This window comes from Sinocyclocheilus anshuiensis, unplaced genomic scaffold (assembly GCF_001515605.1).
Source record: "Sinocyclocheilus anshuiensis isolate Anshui unplaced genomic scaffold, SAMN03320099.WGS_v1.1 scaffold1857, whole genome shotgun sequence".
In the NCBI taxonomy this organism is placed as follows: Eukaryota; Metazoa; Chordata; class Actinopteri; order Cypriniformes; family Cyprinidae; genus Sinocyclocheilus; species Sinocyclocheilus anshuiensis.
Genome location: NW_015540280.1, coordinates 206,362 through 221,312, shown reverse-complemented (window position 1 = coordinate 221,312; position 14,951 = coordinate 206,362). Strand labels below are relative to the sequence as shown.

Genomic DNA, 14,951 nt, shown 5'->3' with positions numbered 1-14,951 from the left:
ATTATTATTATTATTACTACTTATAAGTGGTCTTTGACCGCTTTAAGTAAAGTAGCATAAGAAAAATGGCAAGATAGACTCAATTCATGGATTACTTCTACAATGTCTTATATGTACTTTTTGAAATGTCAGTGTTTTGATGTAATGGACAGTCAATGTAGGGACAGAATATCTTCATATGTGTTTTGAACAAAAGCCTTATGGGTTTGGAATGACATAAGAGTAATTTTTGTGCGGACTGTGAGGAAGATTTCAATGCCTTTTATTTTGGTCAGTTTCTCACATCCATTGAATGTGTGTTTTTTGAGCTTGACAGCCACTGGCACCATAAACTGTTGTTGAACTGCAAGGGCCGCGTAATGATTTAAAAAATATATATATTTACAGCATATGTTTCCACAGGAAGAATAACAGTATACAGGTTTGAAACAGCATTAGTGTTTATAAATAATGATGGACGTGTAAGTATTAACACTTAATTTTCTCAATATGTATCAAGGCAAAGAAGTACTGACTGTTCTGGCTTCTGATGAAGATGATTCAAGTACAAACAATGGAACATTCGTTTTCACAATCAAGTCTGTCACACCAAAGACAGATAATGTTGAATTTTATATTCAGCAGCAAAAAGAATCTGGCACAATTTATTTTAAGGGGTGTTTAGACTATGAGGTATGAACTTAATTTCTTTCAATGGTATTAATGCACTATTTTTGTACCTTTGATACATCTGTTATTCCATTCAGACAACACGTTTTGCTTTTCGTGCTTTATAAATATTTCTCCTTTTCCATCTAAGAAGTGTTCTGCTAAATTAATCTTTTCCAGAAAGCTCAGAAATACACAATCCTTGTTGAAGCAAAGGACAAAGGGGAAAAGATACAGCTCTCAAGTACAAGTACACTGATAATCAATATTTCGGACAATAACAACAATCTTCCAGAGTTCTCTGGCAAAACAGTAAGTTTCATAGTGGACTGTTATTATGCTTGTGATATTCTTGATTATTGCTTTCAATGGCAAGTTAGACATACTTTCCAGTGAAACCCAATGAAATATTTGACTTATTTTAGGGACCAGGGAAGGTCAAGGAGAGAGAAACTGGGGTAGAAGTTCTGCGACTGCAAGTAACAGACAAAGACATCCGTGGTTCAAAAGCTTGGAAAGCCAAATACACAATCCACGAAGATAAAAAAGAAATATTCAAAATAGAAACAGACCCTGTTACGAATGAAGGGATTTTAACAGTTGTTAAGGTAGGCAGATGGTTGATGTTTTGTTTTGCTAGCCAACCTGCCCAAAGGTTGAGTCTGTGTTGCTGATTATGATGCTCTAAAATCAGTTTACACAGAAATGCCTTGTATAGTTGCCTCTGCACAAAACACATTCTCACTCCCAACTCGTCACATATTGACGCTTGGTCAGAACACTTTGGCATCACTTTTTGACGCAAAGGGTACTCCTTTACCCCTTTAATCTTTTGACATGCAGGGTCCTCCATTGCTTAAAATTAGAAACCTTTGGCGTCAGTATGCAGATGCGAAAGGCATTTGGAATTTTATCGTCATGATTAAATTATATATTGGGTAATAATTTTGCCATTATGGTATATAGAGTATGTTGGGGTGTGATTTTTCAATGTAAAAAGTCACAATTTTATTTACATTACACTATTTACACATTTATGAGCACCCAACCCCTGCCCCTAAACCTACCATTTGTCAATAAAACACAGGATATAACAGGCAGATACAACTACAGTCACAATTTAGTCAAAAAGTATTAATATTCCAAGTCTTCCGAGGCAAAACGTTTGATTTGTGAGAGAAATAAACACGATCACCGTCTCCATCCACCATAAAGGTCAGATCCTATGTGCAGTCTGTGCACAAATAAAAAACAAAATTGCTGCCAGAAGAAGCGTCACGTCAGCTCTGGTTGTGAAATGTCATTGGCTCTTGTGTGTCTTGTGACCGATTGCATCATGCTAAAGTATGGGAGTAGGCGTGTCATGCGGCGCTGCACATACCAATTTGACGAGATGGCGTCAATGTGACCAATGGTGAGAGTTGCCACTTGCAGTCGGGGGCGGAATTGAAAGCGGAGATGTCAAGTTGGACACTTTCTACAGTAGCCCCTCACTGCAAAACACAAGAACCAGGGGGCGAGGTTAGATCCACATCTAGGAGGTGGAGATGGTAGGTTTAGGGGTGAAGATGGGTGGGTTTAGGGATATGTCAGGTGGGAGGAGTTGGATCTGGATCCAACCACGCCCCCTGGATCTTGTGTTCTGCAGTGAGGACCATCTCACTTTCTGCTCGGTAGTGATGCTCTCACGGTGTTTGCATACTCGATCACAGATTAAGTAAATTAAATACAATATTTGTCAAATACACAGACGTTTCAGAAATGTTTTCATGAGCAACAGAAACACTTTTTATTTACCGCTTAATACAGCGCCATCTGTTCAAGAATAAAGTTCAACATAAACATATACTATTTAAATGCCAATAAAGTGGGGGTATATATGCTTTTATCAGTTTTTTTGATAAATGTGACTCAATATAACATTGTGACTACAGTAAAAAAGCTTTTACTGTTCTAAAATCACAGATTTGTGAGCATTATTGGAATCAGAATAAACCCGAAACACACGTCATCGTTGTCATGTGCTGAATTTGGCCAAGCATGAAACAGCTGTGTCATCATCAAAGCTCCTGCAGTCGCTCTGTAAACGCTGCGCTGCGCTGGCTCTCGAAACGCTCTCACAGTACTTTGAAGCTATCCACCTTTTTCTTCAACGCGGAAGTAAGCCTATGGGCGAGACTTCAGGATCATTAACCACTAAAAACAAGAATAACAACTTGCAGTAAATGGCAAAACTGTTTGCACTACAAACCAGTGTGTTCATAATTAAGATAATACATTAAAATAATATGGTAAGACACACCAATTTTCAATGTCAAGCAGCAAAAAAGAAATGTTTTGTACAACTAAAATAGCTGAGACCGGAAGCTAGACCCATAGAATTTACAAATGGCCGCGCCCATTTTTACGGCAAGAAAAAGGTGGATACGTTACAGAGACGTGCCGTCGGCATTGTCTGAAGTCGGACAAAATTTCTAACCGACATGCACTGCTTCAAGTCAGCTGCCGATCAGTCTTCTTTGCAGCGCTACATGAAATCAAACACACCTAGGGCCAGATTTACTAAAAAGGGCAAATTTTAGCGCGAAAGCATAGTTTCAAAACAGTGCAGATGGGCGTGGAATTTGCTGTGAGTGATTTACTGACATCGCGCAAATTCTCAACATCTCATTTCCTTAATGACCAATGCAATCTACCAAGTGCAGCACAAATTACCATAAGGATATGTTTGGATGCTTTTTTTGGGCATTAAATAATGGCACAAATACCAGTAATTTGACAAGCGCAAACGTTAGTAAATCGCGTTTTGTGATTCATTTTAATAAGGTCAGGTGCAAAAATAACTGTGTCCTCACTGCACGTCTTTAGTAAAATCCTGACAGTACTATTTTAATGCCAAAAGATGGTTTGTGTTGGCGCAATCCGTTAGTAAATCTGGCCCCTAGTATCTTTTTGCATGGAATGGGAGTTGTTGTTTTTTTTTGCATGAAATGCGATTTACCGGAGCGGGATCATTTTCAGCGATTAAAACCTACTCTGTTCTTTGCATAAAGATGTCGTATGGGTTCAGATGACTTGTTTGTAATGATTTTATGCAGCTTTTTATGGTCAGTTTTTGCAATAAATACCTGTGACTGTACTTTCATTTGCCTGTTACGTGTTTTGTATTGTTCAGAAGTGGGTAGGCTTAGGGTAGGGGTGGCGTGAGCTAGGTGCTCCAAAATTTATATAAAATGATTTATATTTTTACAAATGCATGCAAACCATGAAATGTGTCTGACGCATAAGGCAAACAACTCAAAGCAATGGAATACCCTGCACATTGAAAAGTGACCCCATCTCATGAATGTCTATTCAATGGCACGATTTTCTGTTTCTATTTGGTGTACTATTTATATGCAAAAATCGACTTTGGCGTGCATATGATATGCAATTGGTAGGTTTAGGGGTGTGGGATAAGTGCGTATTATATGTACGCCAAAATGCGTATTATATGCACACCAACAAAGTTTGTATCATATGCATGCAAAAACTGCGTATTATATGCAAGTCAAACAATGCACGCCAAAGTCGTAAAATACCAAAAAGAAATTGATACGCATTTTCATGAGACGGGGCTCAAAGTGACTCTAAAGGGGTCCTGACCAAGCATCAATATGTGACGGATTGCTGGAATAGCAGGTATTTTGAAACAGAACAGATTAAAAAAAAAACATCTCTATATACATTCATGTTGATTTTTCTCTAAATTCTCTTTATTCATTTCAGCAAACGGATTACGAGGAGCAAACAAATCACAATCTGTCCATCAGTGTGCAGAATGAAATTCCTTACTTTTCCTGTAAGATTAAAAAGAAAGTACCAAATGCCATGTGGGTGCTCGACAAAATACCCCAAAACTCTGACATGAGTGCTGCAAACCTCTATAACAGCATTCCAGTGACCATTTATGTAGAAGATGTCAATGACCCTCCAGTGTTTATTCCCCCTGTTAAACATGTTGTGGTAATGGAGAACATAGATGTAGGAACAAGTCTTACAACCTTCACCGCTAAAGACATGGATGGAAGCCACGTAAACACATTTAAGTAAGAGAAGCTAATATTACTGTATACAGTACGTTTCACTAATGGTACACTCTAAAAAATGCTGGGTTAAATACAAGCCAGTGCTGGGTAAAATAGGGACAAACCCAGCAATTGGGCTGTTTTGACCCAGCGGACTACCCAGAAGGTTGGGTTAAACATTTAACCCAACCGCTGGGTCAAAACAGCCCAATTGCTGGGTTTGTCCCTATTTTACCCAGCACTGGCTTGTATTTAACCCAGCATTTTTTAGAGTGTACTGTAGTTTATTGAAAGAAAAGTATCACATATAAACAAAGGTGAATTCATCTGGTGTTTCTTCGAATCTCAGATTTGTTAAAGGTGAAGATATTGATAAATGGATAACTATTGATGCAAAGACTGGACAAGTATCCACAATTAAAATTCTGGATAGAGAGTCACCATTTGTGATAAACGGCACCTATATAGCAACCCTGTATGCTGTGGATGAAGGTAAGACATTAAATGTACTCATTACTGATATTATCATATATATATATATATATAGACAGTTCCTTTCCTTTTCAAATTAATTTCATTTGAGATACATGCACATTTACGTTGCTTTACGAAATGACCTGTGACTCCTTGCAGCTTATATCTTAACTGATATCTAGTTTACTTGCATAAAAAATCTCTCAATATCTATCTACCTCATGGTTCCTGATCATGTTTTGTACTCTAATTTCTGTTTCCTCCTTGTCTCTGATCGGCAGGTGTTCCTCCGCTGACAGGCACTGGAACTCTAGTCATTCACCTGAATGATCAAAATGATAATGTACCGATACTGGAGAGGAATGCAGTCAGCATTTGCATAGATAAAGAGCCCACACTGGTCAACATCACAGCCGTAGACCTGGACTTTCCTCCATACGGCTCACCTTTCTACTATGAGCTTTTAGGAGATGTTAAGGACAAATGGAGGGTTGAACCAGCTCATGGTAATGCCACCATCTACTTCACTCGGTCCAGGCCACCCAACAATCTCTCTCACTGAACATCATATTTCACTTGGAAAAGACATCAGAAAAAATAAAATAAGTTATTAACACCGTTTTATGCTGACTTTGGGCAAATAATGTCCTGAGCGTTCTTCCATGACCTCCTGAAGATTTCTGTGGCTACAGTACATTAACCGCCAAGAGTTTAGAATAATTAAGACTTTTTTATGTTTAAAAAAAAATATTAAACAGCACAACTGTTTTCAACATTGATCATAAATGTTTCTTGAGCAGCTTTGATCACAGGAATAAATGACATTTTACAATATATTCAAATAGAAAATAGTAATTTTAAAATGTAATAATATTTCACAATATTACTGTATTATTGATCAAATAAATGCAGCCTTGGTGAGTGTAAGAGACTTATTTTAAAAACAATTAAAACTCTTAATTATTCCAAACTTTTGACCCATAGTATATACTTACACTAATACGAACTCTCATTTTATCATCACTATTTTTCTCCTAAAGGCACGACGGTGAGTCTTGTAAAAGAAAAACGTGTGTATTCAGGTCATCACCTCCTCCAGATCAAAATATCAGACCAGCAGGGATTTCACTCCATCCAGAACCTGACAGTCACGGTGTGCGACTGCTCTATCACTCCCAACTGCCATGTCAGGATGCTCTCGCAGGCTCGGATGGGGCCTGTTGCCGCCTGGATGGTTGTTCTTGCAATTCTGATTCTTACAGGTGAGATGGTGATTTCCAATGTTTGGATGACATTAAGAGCACTAATAGGTGATGAAGGATTTTGCAAACTGTTTCATAATACTGAAAACCCATCCTTCTGTACAAGTCAATCCAACCATGACTTGCCACGGAAACCTGTAGAAACCTGTTTTTTGAATGACACATACCGTTTTGAATTTGTTCTCTGTAAATACTGTAGTTTTGTTTTGCCACAAGGCACTTAGAATGTTTGTTTTTCTGCTTTTCTGATAAAGGAATAGAACTGAAACCCAAAAATGAAAATTTGCTGACATTTGACTTACCCTCAGGCCATCCAAGAGATGTGGATGAGTTTGTTTGTTCTGAACAAATCTGAACATTTTATCACTTGCTCACCGATGGATCCTCTGCAGTGAATGGGTGCCGTCAGAATGTATTGGAGGAAGCAATGTTATGGATTATGGACTCATATTTTAGCGTAAAGCAACAGTTAAAACATGTTAATGATGGGTTTGTTTCTTATAAACATGCATCTTTTCACTTCACAAGACATTAACTGATGGACTGGAGTGGTGTGGATTTCTTGTGGATTATTGTGATGTTTTTATCAGCTGTTTGGACTCTTATTCTGACGGCACCCATTCACTGCAGAGCATCCATTGCTGAGCAAGTGATGCAATGCTACATTTCTCCAAATCCAATAAAGAAACAAACTCATCTTCAGTGGCCCGAGTAAATTTTCATTCACTATTCATTTAAACACTTCAAAATGTGGTCAGTGGAGCTGATAACTTTGTGGAAGTATCCACGTTTAAAATAAATACTCTCTTTTTTATATTTCAGCAATGTGCTTAATAAGTCTACTGATGTCCTGCAAGGCTAAGAAAAAAATGATTATGATGGATGATGGCCTCGGTCATCTCATCACAACAAATACGGAAAATCCAGGAACAGACTGCATGGTAATTTCCTCACACAACATACAGTCACTGTTTTTCAGTAATGTATGAATTTGTGCATTTTATTCAGTTTTATGTAACACTTATGCCAACATTATCTCAAGTAGAAGAAAGAACAATGCACACAGCATTTGTTAATGTTAAAATATAAATATAAAATGTATAATTTGACACACACACACACACTTGTTATTAGTGTTGTAATTAATTATTGTAATATAACAAATACTGTAAAATAGCATACATAACATTGCATTACGTTTATAGATTAAAAAATGCTGTAAACATTTTTGAGCATGGTTAGTACCTAATTCATTCATTAATAATAATAACAACCCAAACCTTAGTGTAAAGTGTAAAGTATTGATAAGTTCAGCTCATATTTATATCAAACATTAAACATTTGTTGCCTTGAATAACTTTTAATGTCAATCATGATGTCTTCATGAAGGTGTCTTCCAGTATAGGTATTCACAAAACTGATTCTTCCAACGTAAACGGTATAAATGCGACTAAAAATGTAACCTCAAGCCAGAAGGTCACAACACAAATTGTGAGTAACAATAAAACTCTTCATGTTCTTTGACAGCTGGGGTAAATTAGAGCGTTCTGGGAAATAATCATTTGCTGTCAAACCAAGTTCAAAGATGTATTATTAATATCATCTTTAATGTTTCTGGAAATAGCCTGTATGTTGTGTGTATGATAAATTGTTCATGAGTAAATCAAACAGAAAAAAAATTAAATGTTTTATTTAAAAGTGTTAAAAGCAGATCTTATTTCTACTTCCTTCAATTGAAATTCTGCGTCCTTTTTGCTACCATGAACAGGAAAAAGATAATTTTGCTTCATGATTTCCAGGTGATGCATAAAGGACAGCAGGCCGTTTCACAGACTACATCGCCAGTCAACAAGGACCAGTCGTTCAAACGCTCGATGTACAGGGTGAGTATTAACAGCCACAGCTAGATTTCAAAGTGTTGGTCATTTCCTTTGTTTTGTGATGGACTGTTTCTGATATGTATGTTTTTCAGAATTCAACAAGACGTACATACAGAGGAAATTTTCAGGTAAGAATAAAATGCAAGCAATAATTCACATGATATGCTAACTGCAGCACAGCTCCAGCCTTTTCCACAACATTCTCTGTGCTTTTTTCAACCAGCAATCGAGTGTCAGATCAAGTTGTAGAAGCAATTATTCCTACAACATCAATGCATCTTACTTGGGTGAAAACCTTGCCGTTCTCATCAACCAGGTGATTTTACATTTACATTTAGTCATTTAGCAGACGCTTTTATTCAAAGCAACTTACAAATAGAAGGCCATCAAAACAACAAAACAGCAATAATATGTAAGTGCTGTGACAAGTCTCGGTTAGCCTAACGCAGCACACGTAGCAAGGTTTTTTATAATAAATAAAAAGAAAACAAGTATATAGAATAGACAAAGAATAGGAAACGCTAGTGTTAGAGGGTCTTTTTTTAATACAAATAAAACAAGTAGATAGAATAGAAAAAGAATAGAGAATATGTTATGCCTCTTTCAGCGTACATTACTACTCTACTGTCTACTCATTCTTTATTTATATTTTTTGTGATAAAAAGTAAGGCAGCGGCTATTTGCACTAAGTGTAAATAGCAATAGATTCTATTTACACTATGGTAAAATAGCAGGATTTTCTGCTATTTATACTACTTATTGCAAATATTGGCAATTATCTGCACCTCAGTATTATAGTGCATTATAAAACAGTATGCAGTAATGTATTGTGTCAATTACAATTTTAATTCAAATTATTAAATGGATGCCACCTTATTGGGACAATAAAGCCCTCCCTAACCCTACCCGATACTTTATTTTCAACTTTTTGATTATTTCCTTAATTTTTATTGAAAATAAACGCCTTTCCGATGTGATATATATGGAAGCCCGTTTCCGCCACTGAAAAAAAAATAAAAGAGGTAATTGCGATTGTAATTGTAATTGTCAGAATTGTGAGATAAAAAGTCGCAATTACCTTTTTATAATTTTTATTCAGTGGCGGGAACGGGCTTCCATATATATGAGATTTGAAAAGGGACAAAAAAAAAAGTTTGGCAAAAGGTGGATTCGAACCCGGGTCGATCGTGTCAAAAAGGCAACGGAATGCACTTTACCATCTACGCTAGTACAGCTAATGATTGACAACCGTGTTTTATAGTGTTGACCATCCCTAGCACACGTTTGTGGGTGGAGTTAGTGTAAATAGCCTCTGCCAACAAGGCGGGCTATTTGCACTTTGTGTAAATAGATACTCCGAAAAAGTAATGCCATTGAAAAAAAAAAAGTTTTAAGAACGTTGTTCCCATTAAGTTATAAAAACGTTCATTTTGAGTGACATCCAATTTTTCAATGTTAAAAACTTTATTTATTTATTTGTTTGTTTGAACAATAAGGGAACATTCCATTTTATAATTTTTCAAAAATTATGGGAACGTTACTTTTGTATGTTCTCTAGGCATTTTTAAAAAAGTAGTAGGCTAACATTTAAAAAAAAAAAAAAACATTAGATGAACGTCCAAATGAAATGTTTTGGTTCCACTTTATTTTGATAGTCTACTTCGTTACATAGACATTTTACTAACTACAAGTAACTTTGTAACTAAATGTCAACTAACACTCGTTAGAGTATTAGTTACTGAAGGTTAGGGTTAGGGTTAGTAGAATAAGTTGACATGTACGTGCAAAGTTACTTAGTAGAATGTCTGTTGGGAGAGCATCAAAATAAAGTGTTGGCAGATACTATGTAGAAAGTGTGCTAATACTCCAATAACTTCTAATTGAGTTGCAAAGTTAATTATAGTTAGTAGAACATCTAAAGTGGACATTCGAACATTAGTAAAGAGCAGATAACTCTGCTAAATGAACATTTTATTAACATTACTGGAAGAAATTACCGTTCTGAAAATGCTCCTTGTTAGCTCAGTAAACATTAAGAACTTTAGATCAACAGGTTTTTTAGATCATGAGAAATAAATGTGGTTAATTGTGTCCAAATGTTTGACAGGACATAAGTAAATCATTTTCATGGTACTTTTGTTTTTTTCCTTCTTCTCCTCAGAAACTACTTGCTCTCCAAACCCGTGATGAGGAATGTGATATTTACAAACCGCACTGTTACACGGATGAAGGACAGCCTGCAGCCAGTGATGAACTGGATGAAATATCCATTGCTGAGGATGACTTTCATCCAGAGATGCTTAAAAATCTGGACAGCAGGTTCAGTCAGCTAGCAACAATCTCCAGACCTGACCTGATGAGATTGTGACAATTATCTCAGGAAGTGTAGCCTAAATATAAATATTTAGGACAAAATGCAAAAAAGGTCTTCAAAATCTTTACTACAGTTCTACAGTATCAATGATGATAAATATAGCTCCATTTGCATTTCCTGAATGCAAAAATACAGTGCTTGCAAAGGAATAGTATTAATAGTTTTAGGTGAGCTCATGTTTTTGGCTTTTGTTCTGTTTATTTTCGTTCTGTATTTTTTGCACTGTGTTCATGTGGAATCATTTGCAGACATTTAATCCCCCAAAAATATGGTGGTGTAATTATTTGATGAAACCTCCTCTAAGAGTACATGGGTGGATGGTGATAGTAGCGTTTTTAGTTGTGGATAAGCGTGTTTGAAGACAATGTCTATTTTGACTGTGTCATGCAAACTCCTGACTTATCTGGGTCTGTTGTTCCCCTGGGCGTGAAACTGCTCTGTTGTTTCAGGTGGTTTTAATCCTTTACTGTAAAAATGTGACTTGCTTTTTAGTATGATTTGTACACTGACGTATGGGAATCGATGAATGTTTAATAAAACTTGGTGTTAATCTACTGAAGCATGTTTTACTGTTTTTTGACATGTCTCTCAACCAGTTCAACCCGTTTTTTTTTCTTTCGTTTTAAAATGTATGTTCAACACATGCACAGCTCTTGAAATAGTTCCTTTTTACATGCCACATAGTTACTGCTTCACAATAGCATTTTTTTATCACTGTCCCGCAACTTATTTCCTGCCTGTTGCTCATAAATCTTTAATGTTTCCAAAATCTATGAATGCATAAAGGTACCATTCATCAAAAGAATCAGTGAGATACATGTGTGTGTGTGTGTGTGTATGTGTGTAGATCTATACCGGTGACCGGTAGATCACCCTATATATATATATATATATATATATATATACTGTATATATGTGTGTGTGTGTGTGTGTGTGTGTGTGTGTGTGTGTGTGTGTATGTGTGTAGATCTATACCGGTGACCGGTAGATCACCCTATATATATATATATATATATATATATATACTGTATATATGTGTGTGTGTGTGTGTGTGTATATATATATATAGACATTATTCTTGTTTTGAAGCTTTTTAAATTATCAGAAACATCGCAACTTTAATTACACATAAAATGTAGTATTTTTTATAAGTAATCAAAAAGGAGTATTTCAATATAATTTATTTATAATTTATAAATTAATTTACTATATAAATTTGGGGGGTAAATTGTGATTTAAAACTTTTTTAAAAGTAAGAGTAACAAGTTTTCTTAGTGATCTCATATATCTCACCTTTTTACTCTATTTACTTATTCAAAAAGTTATTTTTACTCTTTTTACTTGTTTAAATGCACATGCACCAAGTCTTGATGAGGATGCTTACAAAAAGATTTGCCGCATGGAAAAGAAAGATACTCAGCTTTGAAAAAAAAAATGGAATTTTCTTGAGATACTTACCAACTATATTTATTGTTCCTCTTTCCATAAAATGATGTGCACTGTAATGTCATCTACTTTTAAACAAATATAAAGGACTTTATTGTGCCAAACCTGTCCTCCATATATGATTTAATAGAAATTCAGAAAAAAGGGAACAAACATGACAGAGGAGGAACGTTTGAACACACATACTTTAAGGATGAAACCCATGAAGAGTTTTATACACGAGGTCCCTTCACCATGTGATGTAGTTGGTACATCGGGCTTCATATCTGCAGTGATCCAGTAACTGATCAGTCTTCGATAAGTTCCAGATTTATGCTATAAATCTGACAGTGCAGCTGGAGACATCATGATGTATTACCTTTATATAAAGATCTCAAAACTCGAGACAGTAACACTGTTGTGTTTCTGTGTGCCACCCACAGACTGCACACTGTAATATCTTTAAACAACATGACTACTTGCTAAAAGAATTCAGTACTCTTATTTTGCACAAGTAAAAGAAATAAAATAAACAAATAAAATAACTTGCAACCTAACAAATAACTTGTCTTTAGTGTCAGATGTTAAAATGCATCTATATATTTGCATTAGCATGCTAATATATATCAATGCTTTACTTTACATCAAATATTTTTTTTATCATTGCCTAGTCATATCTTTCAGTTTTTATATTTAGTTATTATTTATATTATATATTTATTATTTACTAACGTGTTTATGTCAGTGTCACAACCACTGCAAAGGACAAAGGTTTAACCACCTTTTAGATACATTTACAGATTACAGTAATAGAGCTCAATTGGATTTTACATGAGTTTAGATTTAAACGAGGGCTCACATGAAGACTAATAGTTCATAACATGTTTCATTGTCTCATTGTCCACTGTTTGAGACCTGATAATTGTAATCTTGCTAATCCATCAATGGGAGTTTCAAATCCCTCATATTTTCACAGAAGGTTACACAAGGTCTGTCTCCTAACAGCATGAGTCATTGTAAAATGATAATAAAACCGTTTTGAAGAACTGATGTTGAGAAATGTTCCATTGCTACGCTCTACCCGAATGCCATTGGGGTATGTTGCAATATTTTGGGAAAATAATGACAGTATGAAAGAGGCAAAAACTGAGCCTGTAAAAATCAGCTTTAATGAGCAAACAGAAGAATGTGTGAATGTGTTACGGGGTAAATTGTGTCACTTGCGCTTAAGTTGCTCTTTAAGCAAGGAGAAGAAGAGATTGAGACAAAATAATATTCTCAATTATATTTAAATTATGTATGTTTCCTATCAACTGGGATTACAATAAATCACCTGCAGTACATTATAAAATGGAATATGATTTAAAGGGGTCATATGATGCAATTTCAAGTATTCCTTTCTCTTGTTACAAGCTGTTCGTGAATAGATAAGATCCCTAAAGTTGCAAAGACTAAAGTCTCAAACCCAAAGATATATTCTTTATAAAAGTTAAGACTCGTCCACGCCCTCCTAAAATGCCTCGTTTAAACTCGCTTTTCAGACTGATGAGCTTTGTAAAAATCGACGCGTTTCAGAAAGGCGGGGCATAGAGGAGAAATAATAATGTACAGTATGTGGAAAATAATGTGTTTTCTGAACCTTAAACTGCATAAACACATTTCATTACACCAAATACACAACATAAAGTTCTTTTTAGCAACATCATATGACCCCTTTAAAACTAAAATTAAAAAATAAAATAAGTTGCACAGCATGAGAGTTGAGCCATTGGAGAATATCTGTACTTTATTATATCATTAGTATTAGTATTATAAGTATTATTGTTGTTGTTGTAAAAATGCATAAAGTTACGTATAGGGTTAGGCTGTGGGTTAGGGTTAAGTTTATATACAAGCATATATACAAAAGTGTGTGTGTGTGTGTGTGTGTGTGTGTCTGTGTCTCTCTCTGTGTGTGTGTGTGTGTGTTTTACAGCTCAGTGCTCTCCACTACATTATGATATTCATGATAGTTATATGTAAAACATGCATGATATTAAAAATACACACTTGGTTAAAACAACTGTATTACACATTGCAAATAGGTAAACATGATATGAGGTCATTGACTGTTAAAAATCAGGTAACACTGCCCTCTTTTGTTGAACAGGTGACATGACACTTGTCAATGTATTCAACATTTCTGAGATAAGAAATTAGAGTGTCCACAGGGCACATATGAGGGTTGCCCCCCCTAAAAATATAATAAAAAAAACAAGCTGTGTATTGTAAATAATACAATGACATATACTTAATATAACTGAATAAGTAGTAAAACAATATAAACGCAAACGAACGGTGACCAAAAAGAAAAAATGTTTTGAGTCCCCATCCCTTGTCTCACAGTGGTTTGGTCCACTGCCTGCTTTCCCCCTTTACCTCACTGATACACACACCAGTCCAGTGGGAGAGAACCAAGTTCTTCAGTAGTTGTGGAACTCCAGTAGGCTGTCAAGGCTATTTTATTCACTTTAAACATCAGGTGAAGTTATTCTTTTCTCTCTAATACAGATGATGCTCAGTCATGACAAAAAAATGATGATAACCAATGTATTTTTCTATGAGTCCACTATTTTAGCAATTATAATGTTAGCTTGTTCGGCAGCTTGTTTAAAACCGTAGCTTGTTGAATAGCAAGTAACCAATTACAAATAACACAGCCAGGGGCGTTTACGGTATGGGGGGCTTGCGGGGCCCCACGTAATTGCATGCTTTGCGTGGTAAATGCTACTGAACACGGTGATAAGCCAATGTGTGAACTGATATTAGGCCAATATTGTAG

General features: G+C 35.6%; 1 protein-coding gene across 1 annotated transcript in view; it reads left to right on the top strand.

Moving 5' to 3' along the window:
• The window catches only part of cdh26.2 (cadherin 26, tandem duplicate 2), a 16,555-nt gene extending 5,590 nt beyond the window's left edge, over positions 1 to 10,965 (top strand). Inside the window, exons 5-17 of the mRNA XM_016484562.1 lie at positions 500 to 672; positions 829 to 960; positions 1,074 to 1,256; positions 4,417 to 4,736; positions 5,065 to 5,207; positions 5,471 to 5,695; positions 6,230 to 6,451; positions 7,274 to 7,392; positions 7,841 to 7,942; positions 8,251 to 8,334; positions 8,424 to 8,459; positions 8,555 to 8,647; positions 10,493 to 10,965. Of these exons, the coding sequence (XP_016340048.1) occupies positions 500 to 672; positions 829 to 960; positions 1,074 to 1,256; positions 4,417 to 4,736; positions 5,065 to 5,207; positions 5,471 to 5,695; positions 6,230 to 6,451; positions 7,274 to 7,392; positions 7,841 to 7,942; positions 8,251 to 8,334; positions 8,424 to 8,459; positions 8,555 to 8,647; positions 10,493 to 10,699 (2,039 nt within the window). The 3' untranslated portion in view covers positions 10,700 to 10,965. The remainder of the gene's footprint in view (positions 1 to 499; positions 673 to 828; positions 961 to 1,073; positions 1,257 to 4,416; positions 4,737 to 5,064; positions 5,208 to 5,470; positions 5,696 to 6,229; positions 6,452 to 7,273; positions 7,393 to 7,840; positions 7,943 to 8,250; positions 8,335 to 8,423; positions 8,460 to 8,554; positions 8,648 to 10,492) is intronic.
• The last annotated feature ends 3,986 nt before the right edge of the window (positions 10,966 to 14,951 follow it).